Source organism: Eleutherodactylus coqui, chromosome 9 (genome assembly GCF_035609145.1).
Source record: "Eleutherodactylus coqui strain aEleCoq1 chromosome 9, aEleCoq1.hap1, whole genome shotgun sequence".
Lineage (NCBI taxonomy): Eukaryota > Metazoa > Chordata > Amphibia > Anura > Eleutherodactylidae > Eleutherodactylus > Eleutherodactylus coqui.
In genome coordinates, this window is record NC_089845.1 from 17,050,129 (window position 1) to 17,064,802 (window position 14,674).

A 14,674-nucleotide genomic window follows, 5' to 3' on the forward strand; every position below is an offset into this window, starting at 1 on the left:
GATCAACAACATAGGAGGATAAACAAGCTGAACTAGATGGACATTGTCTTCATTTGGCCTTACATACTATGTAAACTGTTATCTCAGACACAACTCAGCGGTCCTAACAGAAGACACCGATCTACCTCCACCACAGAGTGGTGAGCTAAAGGACCTGTGATGAGGTCACTGCTGTGGGAGGAGCCAAGCTGTGTTTCTCTTGTGTTGGAATCAGGATGGATGTAGTAGAGCTGTGTGCATGATGTGTGGGGATCATAATGGATGTACCATGTAGCAGAGCTGTGTGTGTAATGTGTGGGAATTAAGATGGATGTAGTAGAGCTGTGTGTGAATCAGGATTGATGTAGCAGAGCTATGTGCACGCTGTGTGGGGATCATAATGCATGTATCCCGTAGCAAAGCTGTGTGTAATGTGTGGGGATCATAATGGATGTACCAAGTAGCACAGCTGTGTGGCGCATTGCACCACCAGAAACACTGGGACTATAAATTTCCTATTACTAGTAATATGTATAAACAAGTCCTGACCAGAAAAGAGACATAAAATAACCATGTAAATTTAAAGAAAATGTCATTTTAATTGAAAGAGAAAAGCTTTGTGCCAATTTTCCATATATGAATACAAGGTAATGTACACACATATACAACACACAATTCACAAATACTGTATAGTTAAGTCACAGTGTCAAAAACGAAATCATTAAAGGAAATCTGTCACCGTCTTTTTGCAGTCCTCGCTGAGAGCAGCACAAGGTAGTGCCGGTCACACTGATAGGTCTGTAATGTATCTTTGCAGTAGGTTTGGAGAAGCTTGCATTATATTAGTAGCAGACACAGAAATAGTCCTACATATTCATGAGCTGCAGGCTAGCCACACCCACCAGCCAATGATTAGTAGCTCTCTGGCTATACACAGTGGAGAGCTGTCTATCATTGGCTGGAGGGTGGGTGGAGCTAGCTTGCTGCTCAGGACTACTATTAAGTAGTCCTCCATGCACCTGCTACTTCTAATAAAAAGGCAAGTTTCTCAGAAACTACTGCACAGGAGACATTTCACTGCAATCAGTGTGACTGTCACTATCTTATGCAGTCCTCAGAGGTACAAAAAGATGGTGACAGTCTTTAAACCTAATGTGACAAACACTTTCACTATTACCCATACACTTATTAGGGAGAACAGTCTTATGCATCAGATACACACAGTGCACCATCAACTAGATCAGAGAAGAAATATACATAAGAAACTGGTTTTATGTATATACATTATATACATATATATTGGTCATCTCATTAACCACTGACCGGTAGATGAACAGCATGGACTATCTTGTGACAATGGCAGCTGTCAAGGGGTGGGATGTATTAGGCAGCAAGTGAACAGTCCGTTCATGAAGTTGATTTGTTGGAAGCAGGAAAAATGGGCAAGTGTAAGAATCCGGCATTGCCAAGGGTCAAATTATGATTGCTAGACAAAACAGGTGGCCTTGTGGGGTGGTCAGCATATGCTGTGGTTAGTTCCTACCAAACGTAGTCTTGTCCACGGGCGGATTTGATTTGTGGAATCTGTGCGGGCCCCCCCAAATCAAAACGACCCATAAGGCTGCATGGGCGTCCGCAAATCAAATCCGCATGCTTTAATTGATTTGTGGACCTTCTGGTCCCGAAAAATCGTAGCATGCTCCATTTCTGTACAGATCCTGGACTGATTCGGACAAGAGGGAGAAGACCTGGACAGGTATAAAAAAAAAAATTTAAAAAAATTAGATATATATCTATCTATCCTTGGCCGCGGGCAGGATCGGCGACTCCTGCGGGCGGAATCCGACTTGCCCGTGGACATGAAGCCCTAAAGGAGGAAAACACATGAACCAGCAACAGAATCATGGGTGCCCAAAACAGATTACTGCGTTTAAGAGCGGCCAGGCATCTGGTCCCATCTCACAGAACAGCTGTTTTAGCACAAAATACTGCAAGATTAATGCTGGCTCTAACTGCAGATTGGTCTTAGTGCCTATGCTGACCACCCATCATTGAAAGCATCTACTGTACAATGGGCACGTGAGCAGCAAAACTGGGCCAAAACAGCAGAAGGAGGCGGCCTGTGGTCTAATCATATATTGTCTTTTACATCAGTTGAACAGACTGGTGTGTGACACTAAACAGATGGCACCAGAATGCACTGGAAGAAGGCAAGCGGGCGGAGGAAATGTGATACTGCGGGCAATGCTTTGGGTCCTGGCATCATGTGGATGGTATATCATCTACCAGCTAAACAGTGCTGCAGACCAAGCCACTTCAAGGCAACTGTATTGCCTTCCGTACTAATGTGGTACGAGGGGGATGTACACAATATTACAAGGTGGTTTTAAGGCAGGTTTGCATATATATTCCAAAATGACATTATACACTAAGATTTCCAATGATTTTGAAGCCAATTAAAACATTTAATCATGAATGACCCATTTGTATTAGTTTTTGCCATAACTTCTTTTCATGCCAGTCATTTTGAACGTGTGATGTCAGAGTTCCGCGGGTGTAAGCATGCCTACTGCTTCAATGTCCTTCACACATTCTAGATTTACACATTATACTTTAAGCCTGTCAGCATGTCTATGAAATAGTTGTGGCATTGATAAGCCCAGTTCTATTTGATACTATCCACGGTGTGGTAAAAACATTCCCAAGTGAAATGGTGAAGACATTACAGCTGGCAACAGATGTAGGGATTAAAGAGTGATCCAAAAAGGGCAGTTCAGGGAGTCAAACAGTCCGTTCTAATGATAGTAGCAGGTTGGGGCCTTGTGAACATACACAATGGCAACTTTCCTTAAAAGGGAACCAGTCACTTCCCTGTAACCACCAAAAGCATAAGCTATGGTGCGGTTAGTGGAGGTGACGGAGCCAGGCGAGGTGTTTTTATATATCGGCTCCCTGGTTCCTGTGGTGCCTGCTGGTGAAGATCACACCGCTATTGCAAATCACTCTTTTCAGAGGCCCGTGTGTGCTCTCTCCCGGAAACCCTGTGGCCCACCCACCTCCATTGATGGTAAACAGACAATGGTTCATAGATGTTACACAGACCAATTTGTCTTCAAATTTTTCGGCATGCATAAACTGAAGGCCAAACTATAAGCAAACCAATCATTTGACGTGGATTCTGTGCCTGCACTTTCACTGAATCATTGTTCAGATTCTCGCTGATGGCAGACATCTGAACAATATATTGGCCCATGTAAATGGGCCCTTAGAACACCAATGCATTCTAATACACACAGTGTACATCAGGCCTGGAGGGCTGCTTTAAGAGAACACTAACTTCACAGTATAGCCCCAGGTCACTTAAATGGATACACGTTAAATTCATTATGTAGCTATGCCCCCTTTATATACAAGTCAACTAGTATTACCTTGGTTAACTATTTCTTTCTATTGGAAACTCCTGGACTCCTCCTCAGGTCATCATGTGATCTCATTTCCGACAAGCTCTACTTGGGTTTGTGTGTTCAGTTTCTAGTCAGTTTCTCAATCAGCATAACATCTGTATGATACCCTTATATGGACCCCACCACAGAAACTGCCTAGAGGGGGACACAAACACTCCTATCACAGTTACTGAAGATGATCACACATCTTGTCAGCTCATCCTCCTGACTGTATACTTATGGTCTGTAGCATATTTAGGTGACTAGAAGCAATGGAATGAAACTGAAAGGGAGGAGACAAATTAGATATTAGAAAAAACCTTTGAAAGTGAGGGTGATCAATGAGCAGAACAGGTTACCACGAGAGGTGGCGAGTTCTCCTTCAATGGAAGTGTTCAAACAAAGGCCGGACAGACATCTGTCTGGGATGATTTAGTAAATCCTGCACTGAACAGGGGGCCGGTCCCTTCTAACTCTGAATTCTGTGGTCATAGAATGGTAATGGCAGCGGTTTCCCTGCAGCAAAGATAGCACAGTCTCAAGAGGCTTCTGTAATGTTGTGCTGATGCATCATGGGATTGATGTGAAAGTAAATATCTCAACATCAAGCTGGTGTCTAATAAGCATCAGATAGGCAGCTGGACTACATAGAAGTGACCGCAATATAAATAGAAGACCTCCAGAATTGAACCTGCGGTGTGGTGGACCACGTGAACGCTTTCACAGGAGTGGTCCTCTAAACTTCAAAAATTTCAATCCATGCAGTTAGGCTGCATTTTCATGCGGCAGACAATGATCACATGATCTTGCCAGTAACCGCTGCATGTTTTAACTCAACAGTCAGAAAGACTCCATGAAAGTGGCATAACGGCCTGATGTCCTGTAGTGGAATCTGGGATTATAGCCTAGCATCGTGGCACTCGGCAGAGAACACCAGAATCAGTTAGTCCGTCATTGGGGCCACATCCTCTAACATAATTTGGGTTTCCGCTGACTTGCAGTATGTCCTTTTGTTCTTAATGAATTGAACCATCGGTAAAGATTTTTTTTAAAATAATCCGTTCATCAAGATTCAATGTGTGATTTAAGTGTTTCCTTTTTTTTTTGGAGTTTAGTAACCAGCTAAATATACAATTCAGAAAAGACATTGCAATGTTTAAAAGTTAATCTGTAACCCCGACCCCCCACCCAATTAGACAGAGGTGTTCTGTACTTTATTCAGACTAACACTAACATCCTATTAACTGAACTAGGGCCTCATACACAGATCTGCATTTGGGCTCTGTATACTGAGTCTTAATAGGGGTCTCCATAGATTGCCAAGGAGAGTCAACTGCACTATATATTCCGATTTTATAAGGCAGTTTCGTGCTCCATCCTATTTGGGGAGAACAGTTCCACACATACAGCAGACGATGGACCACGTGGCTCTATGTGGCAGTATGGTCTCTACGCAATAGTCTCTGCTGTGTGCACAAGTCCTTAGAGGTGCGCAGATAATTCTGGGGAAATGCTTGCAGGACTTCCATTTACTGTATGCAAGATGAGGAGAGAACAACTGATGTGGCATCAGCACGAACTGACTGCACATCCCGCTCTGGTAGAGTCACTCATGCACAATCCCTTCTCAGATCACAACATCCAAATGTTGAAAACAGTCTAGGAAGGATATTGCAGCAATGCAACTTCATCTGTTGAGGGTTTCAACTTATTCCAGGACTTATTGCTGCATAGGGCATTAGTAGGCAATAAGGATGTGTTTACGTCACGCAGTGAACACATTTCATGGATGGGCCAGGAAGGCTTCGGGCACATATGCTCAACATTACCAATAGGCCCTCTTACAGGGCGCATATATCTAGATTACCCTCAAGTTTGGCACTAACCAATCATGTTGAATCAGACAAGCCAAACAGCCAATCAGGTTGCTGGAATTGTTCCATAGTGCCGAACTTGACTGTAATATAGATATATATGCTTACAGGGCGGCACGTACAGCATAACTATTACTGTATGGGAAAGTGCAGCAGACAGCGCTTTCCTATACATGGTCACCGCCAAAAAATACAAAAACTGCCCAGTATAATTATTTAAACATTTTTTCTTTATCATGGCCAATATACGTCAGCTGTTGATCAACTGAGGGCTGGCAGCTCTGTTCTCCAGAACCTTTTCTGTCCAGAGTTCCAGGACGTTAAAAATCTGGTAAATTGGGGAGGTATATGAAATCACAGACTGCTGAATTCCAGCAATACATAGTAACTACACTAATAAGACAAAAGAACTGACCTGATAAGAAGTTTTAAGTTTTAACTATTAGAAGGCTGTTTTTGTCATACAAAAAGTTCCAAATAACTTGCAGACACAATGATTTCATAGATGGGCAGCATAACAGCTGTCAGAATATGGTTTTATTATTGCGTTCAATGTATAACTGTATACCGTTAGCTCCCTCTAGTGGTGGCTGCAGGCAGACCATATGTTATCTTTTAAATCCGTCAAAGGCAAGATTTAGAGAGTTGTGCATCAGGAAAACAGGAGCTTCAATTACTCTTTAAGAGTACCTGCTCTACTTTGGAGCACTCCTGTCCCATTGGCCATTTCCTTTCCGCAGCTGAAGATGGCCTCACATAGCAACGATGGAGGAGCACTTCAAATTGCAGGTACACTTTGCAAAATCCTGTGCTGGTTAATTTTATATATTTTAGGATTTAGAGAAGCAAAATGGGGGACATTCACTTTAAGTAAAAATTCAATTCAAATCAAGATCGATTTTCGGTCAATCTACGGATCATCCTCCTCCATACAGACCCACTGATTACGGATTCCTTGCGCTCCTTCAGGCTCAAGCAAAACAAGAGAAATAGTCCTGTATAGTGCCGCTCTAGGTTGTCAGGATCCTGGCTGTACCTGACAACGCAATGTCAGTATGGCCGTTACACGAAGACTACCTGAAATACTGACGTGAAGGAAAACCATAGGAAAACAGTCAGTGATAAACTGTTTAATATTGAATTACGTTTTTTTTTCAAGAGGACATTAAAAAAATTTACAGTATTTTGTTCCCATTAAAATCAAGGCTCATCAAGATTCCAATCTACAATGACATACTGGTATCACTCCACGTCTGAAGACAAGACTAAGGGGAAAGAAGAAGAAAGACACATAAGGAATTGTAAAAAAGGCTCTGATTGTGTGTGAGAGTTTCTTATGCTTATTCTTCTACCATGGACTCAAGAAAAAAATCCAAAAGGCACAGGGTAACGCTGGCTGGCTCTCCTCTCGAAAATAAACTGATCGGTAACCCATAATTTAAATACATATCAATTTCTCACTTTATTACTTCATGACAATGAATTTAATTTACATTATTTAAGTACCATTGCAGTGTGTGCAGTATATAACAGAACCGCCAATATTCCTTTCAGAAAAAAATACTTTTTCACTATATATTTATATATATATTTTCGTCTTATGTATAAAAAAAAAATATAGACAACACAGAACGGAGACATGGTATAGGCTAAAGATCCTGCTGAAAGAACTTCTACAGTAGTAACTCCCAAATCAACAGACATGCTGATATACTAATGAAGTGCAAATATCTTTGGAGTTTCAATAAAATTATAAATTACAAGAATGCAAGACAGGAGGGAAAAAAAAATCAAATTAAAAGGCAAGTACTTCAAGTACGAGGAGCAAGTGGTCCATCTTTAGTGTTTTATTGGCTAGCAGGAAGCCATTTATTTCTTCCGCTGAAAAACATTTGCTAACATTGCACCAGATGTCGTCAACTGGCCCATTTTGTTCAAAAACTTGGTCTTTGTATCTTCACTCACGAGGCTTGCAGCGATAGACATGGAACTAAAAGAAAGAATTACACAAATGATAAGTGTATGTAGTACCACAGCCATAACCGAAAGACACATTTAAATAAAAACATCTTTAGACAAGACCCAATATTGAATGAAGCATTATGGACTCTACAATCTGGTCTACTGACGTCCCAGACTCTTAACTTGCATCAGTGTTCTTCAAAATATTTCAAGGCTTCCTTAAGACTTACACTCTACAATTATTAGAGATTCTTAAAATTAAGCTTTGTTTGCCATCGCAATATGCTGATAGCCATCACCACAGACCCTCTTAACATTGACAGATTACACAGGGCTGGCCAATGTCATGACAAACCCTATTTTAAATGGAAGATGTTGTCCCCTAGCACTGGAGAGCTGAGCACAACACAATGATTAGAGAATGGTCTGATCTAGAACATAAAAGTTGTATATAAAGCTGTATAGAAAGACTCACTTCTAACCCTTCTTTTCAGCTCCTGACTTGGACAGAGACCAAACGTTCCAGGTTGGAGCACGAGCACACGACGGCATGGAAAACAGATTGGCCGGAAAAAGACAAGCTGAGAGCATTCTGGAATGAGAGCAAGAAAAGCTGAGAGTAGAGAGAAAGAGGTAAAGTGCAATTCAGTAAGGGCAACAAGGAAACGGAGAATACTTGGGAGAAGACAGGGAATGACGGCACTTCAATAGATTTGAAGAATGTTCTCAGCCAGCTTTTAACTCTCCAGTATTGTATCGACATGCTCCATCAGCAATCTGGAACGTTTGGGTTTAGTTATTAAGACCATACACCAGAAGAAGAATTTCTTTAGACAATATTGTACAGAGAAACTACTGTGAGCAGACATCTCTCCATGCTGGAAGTCATCATATGGAAGAAGTCTACAGCATGACATTCCAAAAATGTACCTAATCTGAGAAGATCTTTAGAAAGGAAACAATTCTATAAAGTCCCATGTACCATGTGAAGGCATAAAGAGACATTCAAAAAACACTTGGATGACCATAACATTTTATAGACTACCGTCTGCATTTAGGGTGCTGCTAAAGGCTACAGGATGAAAATGTTCCATTCTGTTGTAACCTCCCTCCTAACATTTTTACTCCCCTCTCCCAATGAAATGTTCTATTTAGGATAATTTCCACATCTTGGGGGAAAAAGTGTGATTTTAGCTACAGCTTCATACAAGCCTATGGATTCATACTGTCTAATTTGCCTCCTATGAATTAATAAATCATGCTCCAATTTGTTTTCCATGGTAAGCTCCTCCCTCAGCAGCACTGCCTATATCTATAACAAGGCGTTATATAGAGGAACTATATGGTGGAGTTTCAGGCACAGCTTGCAGCATCCAAGTATGTAGCTGTAAGGACCACGTATGCTGTGATACAGGTTCAGAGTACTTAGCTTTGCAACCTCTAAATTGGTTCCTCTTTTTATTACCTAAAAGTTGAAGTCTGACAAGTAAATAAGTTCATATGTAAAGATTAGTGATGAGCAAACTGGACGTTCACCAGTATGACAACTGCAGAAAGACAACCCCGGCACTTAAGAGGTGGGTGGATAAAAAAAACTTCTTTATTTCTTTTTCATGTAAAACATATCCAGCATAAAAGCTCCACCATGCTGCACCGAAAAAATAAAGGGCATCCACCCACATCTGAGCGCCAGGAGAGTCCTTCTGCAGTTGTGTGATACAAGTGATCACCAGTATCCCTGTAGCACCGGTGTATGTTTGACATAACTCCTACTCACTAAATGAAGGTGGAGGTTCGCCAACATCCCTAAAATTGGTGTAGAACGCCGTTTAAGAGTCATAAAAGCCCTCTAAGAGCGTTAGACAGGGTTTTTACAGCTTAGCGTTATACACCAGTACTCAGAACTAGTAGAGCCCTGTTGCAGGTTGCTAAAATCTCAGTTTGGGTTTGTGCCAAAGTTCAACCTGAAACCGGGTTCTACTGGTTCAGTTCACTCAACACTAGTAAAGACCAAACAGGAAACCATGCAGCCCAATGTAAAATGAGGTGATAATGAAGGGCTTTTTTAAAATTTGAGTTCTACAAAAAGAAAGTGCCCCACATACATCTGATTTAATACAAGTTAAACAAGGTGATTAAAAGAATAATGCAAGAAGGATTTGTCTGTTTAATGCCATAATTGAGGCTTCAGGGTGCTTTATTTGGGGTTCAGTATGCATGTTCCAATGTAAAAATACAGATATCCATTAAGAAACTTTCAAAAACAAACAGGTCAAAGGCCACGCTCACAATCCACAACTATCTAGAACACGGGCGTCAAACTCTTTCATTAGGGGCCACATAAGCCTTATGGTTGCCTTCAAAGGGCCAATTGTAATTGTAAGATAGCATAGTAATAGTGACCCCAGTAGTAAGTGACCCCCATAGTTGCCGCAGTAGTAATAGTGGCCACAATAGTAAGTGACCCTAGTAGTGATAGGTACCCCAATAGTGGCCCCAGTAGTGACTCCAGTAATAAGCGTGACCCCTATAGTGTCCCCAGTAGTGATAGGTGCCCCCATAGTGGCCCCAGTAGTAACCGTGACATCCAGAGTAATCCCAGTAACAGTGACTCCAGTAATAAAAGTGACCCCATAGTGGCCCTAGTGGTAACTGACCCACCACCGGAATACAGCGGCGGCTCCTATAGACTCCTATGGGAGCTGCCGGAGAAGGGAGGTGGGAGGGAGTTTAGTGCGTCTGCTAAACTCCCACCCCCTCCTTCCTCCTCTCTGCCCCTTGCCTTCTGTTTGCAGTGGGAGGAGGCAGGAGCTAGTGTGCTAAGCTCTCGCCCCATCGCCTCTCATTGCTGGCAGCTGACAAGGTGCAGAGAGGGGGCAGGAGCTTAGCACACCAGCTTCCGCCCCATCTAGCCCCCCTACCCCTTGCTGAGAGCCGGCTAAGGAGCAGAGAGGGTGAATGCAGTATACTCGGCAGACCAGGCCGTTTGAACAGCAGAATGGACGGGAGATGCAGCTGTGACTCGCTCATGGCTGCCTCTCATTCACGTGATTTTAGGTCGCATTGTGGCCGTGACATGGCTGACCAAAGATCTCTACACCCGTGAAACAGCCCTTAGATTGTTGCATAGCTGGCGGGCCACATAAAATGAGGCTGCGGGCCTTGTGTTTGACACGTGTGATGTAGAATGATCTGGCGCTTACATCTTGTAGATTTAGCTGCACTGTTGTAATGTGTAAAACAAAAAATCTGAATACTGCTGTACGTGAAAATGCAGATCCTTCAGTCTAGCGGAGGATAGCTTTACAAAGGTTTTGCCAGCTGATGAACAGGACCCAAGTTTGCCAGTTAAAATCTAAATATGCAAAGGTTTTCTTCAATGCGCATGCCAAAATAAAAGTTTTTATGCTTCACGTTTGTTCGCCTCGGACCATCGTAAGACACCATTTCAAATGAAATCTGGAAGAAATTAGTCAAAAGAGGAAGCCAGAGGGAGGGAAGCAACAAGGGGCTTAAGGGAACTTCCCTTTTCAGGAAAATACTCTTAATTCTTCTGTTTTCTACAGTAATGCTCATATCACATAGCAGGCCAATCACATGGAACGTAGAGAATCTATGCTTTTATATCTGCTTTTACTCAAGGAGACAAGCAGATTGGCCAATACGTAGTTTGCATAAACCTCCCCATAAAATACTACACAGATTTACTGACAACTAGTCCTCATATCTGGTAATAAAGTCAGCCTATGCAAGAAACCGCAGTGAAAAACAAAAGCGTACCATTACATGTAATCAAATCGCTGCTTCTAAACCCAGAAGTGACAACTCTTAGGTTAACAGCACTAATCTACCGGTAGGTCCCACAGTATCATTTTTGGAGTTACTAAAATGTCATCTTTATGGCAGATATTAAACGGCCTCATTTACCTAAATAAGACTGTCCTCGTTACTCAGCCAATCAGAGCTCCGCTTTCATTTCTAAAACTGCCATGTAAAAATGAAAGCTGAGCTTTGATTAGTCGCTATAGACAATGGGGCCAATCATAGGGCTTGTGTCTACAGGCGGTTTATCACCGCGTATTACGCATGCGTAGCACAGCCATGTGTTATGCAGTTAATGAGTCAATGAACTTTCATTGATCCATGCACATGTGTGTAGACAGTGCGCAGATACAAGCGAGAAATAACCCGCAGCATGCTCCATTTCTCTGCATGTTATGCAGCGTGAGCTTTATACTTTTGTATGGGCAGCGTATGAAACATTGTCCAAACACGATACATTGCGTATGGGCGTCGATTCATGTGCAACCTCCTTTATGAAACAGAGCGGGGAATTGTTTTTAAAAAAAGGTCACACTGCACGTGTTTGAGATATGCGGGCATGCACAGTACACTCGCTGCCCATATACCGCTAGTCGTACAGCGCGTTTAGCAAATACACTGTTGACTCGTTCAAAGGAGAACCGTTCAGTCTTTCACATTTACGGTATAAGGCATTGAGAGGGACTGAACGAGCGCCGCTTAACCCCAACAATAAGTGAACGACCCAACAAATGTTACGCCTGAAGAAAATGGATGAGCAAAAAGCGAAGGATTCTTGTTGGTCGTTGGCGCGCGTTCAGACAGAATGATGATCATTCACTTTTGCCCGTTTGAACAATAATTGTTCCATGTAAAAACACCTTTATTGTCAGAGTTTTGCTAAATGAGACCCACTGTAATCACATCCATCCCTGACGCGGGGATCTAACTATAGCAGAGCGATTCCTCTAACTAAGAAAAACCGCACACCATGTAGTAAACAAGACAAGTAAAAGAATTCAGTTAAACCGCACAAAACGAGTGAAATTGAATTTAAGCTGAAAATCTAAAAGCGGAGTTTACTTGAAATAATAAAAATAAACATTTCATTATCAAGTGAATCATTCAGAGATAAGAAAAAGGTTGTCATGGCGCTGATCTTTATTAACCTTCACGTATATTTCTGACAATCAAGACTCCGTGTTCCTTCACACTGGCGATCGTGATATCGCCGCGTCAAAATTGAATATTTTTTAATGTGATTTTTGAGCGTCAGTGCTGCTTTTTCACGCAAAAACCATGACTGCCACTTGCGATTTTCTCGTGCTTTTTTTAACGCAAAAGTCAAGTCAATTGGACTTTGATGTGAAAACGGGAATTTTTTCTTACCAATAATTCCCTTTCTGGAAGACATCATGACAGCATACGCTGGAGGTTGCTCACCTGCTGACCTGAAGGGACAGGAAGAGGCAGAATATAAAAAGCACCTCCCCTCCACCAACACCAGTGCGTTCCAAATGACCACAGTGACCAGTTACTTAACCAGAAGGTGTGTTTTTATTGACATCACACACCTCAGAAAACAAAGTTAAAGCATACACATTACCTCATGTGTTGGACAAACTAGGGTAACCATGTTGGTAAGGGGGGGAAAAAAGCCCGTATGCTGTCATGATGTCTTCCAGAAAGGGAATTATCGGTAAGAAAAAATTCCCGTTTTCCCCATGACATCATGACAGCATACGCTGGAGGAATACCAAATAAGTGGCATGGGCTTTTTAGGGAGGGATTACGGCTTGGAGCACCTTCCTACCGAAGGATGCGTCCTGACTATATTTAAAGTTCAGCCTATAATGTTTGATGAAAGTATGGCCTGAAGTCCATGTGGCTGCGTTACAGATTTGCTCAATCGATGCGTGCGCTCTCTCCGCCCAAGAGGATGCCACCGCTCTCGTTGAGTGGGCCTTCAATCCTTCTGGAGGGGGGATGCCCTTGGCCTTGTAAGCCTCCTGGATGGCTCTCCTGAGCCACCTGGCGATCGCATCTTTAGAAGCGGCCTTTCCTTTGGCCTGCCCCTGAAATTGAACGAAAAGTTTGTCAGACTTCCTGAAACTTTCTGTTGCCTCGAGGTACGCTAGTACCGCTCTTTTGACGTCTATATTATGGAGCTTTTGTTCTTTTGCATTTTTGAAATTTTGGCAAAAGGCTGGAATAACTATTGGTTGGCCCCTGTGGAAATCTGACAATACTTTAGGCTGGAAGGATGGGTCTAAAGAAAAAACTATTTTGTCCGGGTGGATAGTCATATATGGGGCCCTTCGTGAGAGGGCCTGGATTTCCCCCACGCGTCTGGCTGACGTAACTGCCACAAGCAGGGCTACCTTGTATGTCAGCCAGGCGATGGATAGATCCGTAATCGGTTCAAATGGGGGGTCGCATAAGGCCTGAAGGACTATGGTTAGATCCCAGGGTGGTGCCGTGGCCCGTGTGAATGGATGTAATCTGCTCGCCCCTCTAAGAAATCTCCTAATCCACCTGTGCTCCGCTAGCGCGAGATCGAAGAATGCCCCCAAGGCCGCAATTTGGACTTTGAGCGTATTCGGACTCAAACCTTTATCCAGGCCCGCCTGGAGAAAATCTAAGATTTTCCGGACGTCTGGCTGATCCAGCTGCTGGATGTCCTGGCCTAACCACTCCGAAAATTTTTTCCAGACTTTGGAGTAGATTTTGTGTGTCGAGGGTTTAAGGCTCTCGCTAATGGTGGAAATAACCTTAGGGGAAAGACCCTTTCCTAGGAACTTTACCCGCTCAAGCTCCAGGCCGTAAGCCTGAACTTGTGAACTTCCGGGTAAAGAAGAGGGCCCTGCGACAGTAGGTCCGGTCTTGTTGGAAGGTGGAAGGGCTCTCCCACTGACAGGGATCTCAGGAGGGGGAACCACGGTCTTTTGGGCCAATATGGTGCTACAAAAATTACTGTTAGGGTTGACTGCAGTAATTTCCTTAGCAGAAGCGGGATTAGTGGTAGAGGGGGAAAGGCATACGCTAGGTCCCAATCCCAGGGGTGAGAGAGAGCGTCCGTGCCCAGGGCCTGTTTCTCTGCGCCTCTGGAAAAGAAAAGCCGGCATTTGGTGTTTGCGCTTGACGCAAAGAGGTCTACTTCTGGTACCCCCCACTTCTCCACAAGAAGGCTGAACACCTCTGGATGGAGTTCCCACTCTCCTGGGTCCACTTTCCTTCTGCTTAAAAAGTCCGCGGCTGAGTTCTCGGCTCCTCTTATATGAAAGGCCGATAGGGACTTTGTTGTGCCTTCCGCCCATTGAAGGATCCGCCCCGCCAGTCGTTGTAGTGGAGGATTCCTGGTGGTACCCTGGTGGCGAATGAGTGATACTGTTGTCATATTGTCTGAGAAGATCCTCACATGTTTCGCCACTAATCGTGTTTGCAGGCTACGCAGGGATTTCCATACAGCTTTAAGCTCCCTAAAGTTCGATGAGCTAGCTTTCTCGTGAACGTCCCAGGCCCCCTGTACATAACCGCCTTCAAAGTGGGCCCCCCACCCTTTGGCGCTGGCATCGGTCGTGATTATTACGGCCGGGTCCAAATTCCAATCGGATG

General features: G+C 43.3%; 1 protein-coding gene across 4 annotated transcripts in view; it reads right to left on the reverse strand.

Moving 5' to 3' along the window:
- Positions 1–554: 554 nt before the first annotated feature.
- Positions 555–14,674, reverse strand: part of RELCH (RAB11 binding and LisH domain, coiled-coil and HEAT repeat containing) — a 216,282-nt gene continuing 202,162 nt past the window's right edge. For 3 of the 4 annotated variants that reach the window (XM_066579173.1, XM_066579175.1, XM_066579172.1), the window contains one exon: positions 555–7,286. In XM_066579173.1, coding sequence (XP_066435270.1) covers positions 7,166–7,286 — 121 coding nt within the window. In that variant the 3' untranslated portion in view covers positions 555–7,165. Of the gene's footprint in view, positions 7,287–7,733; positions 7,851–14,674 lie in introns of all 4 variants that reach the window. The other variant, XM_066579174.1, reaches the window with a different exon arrangement.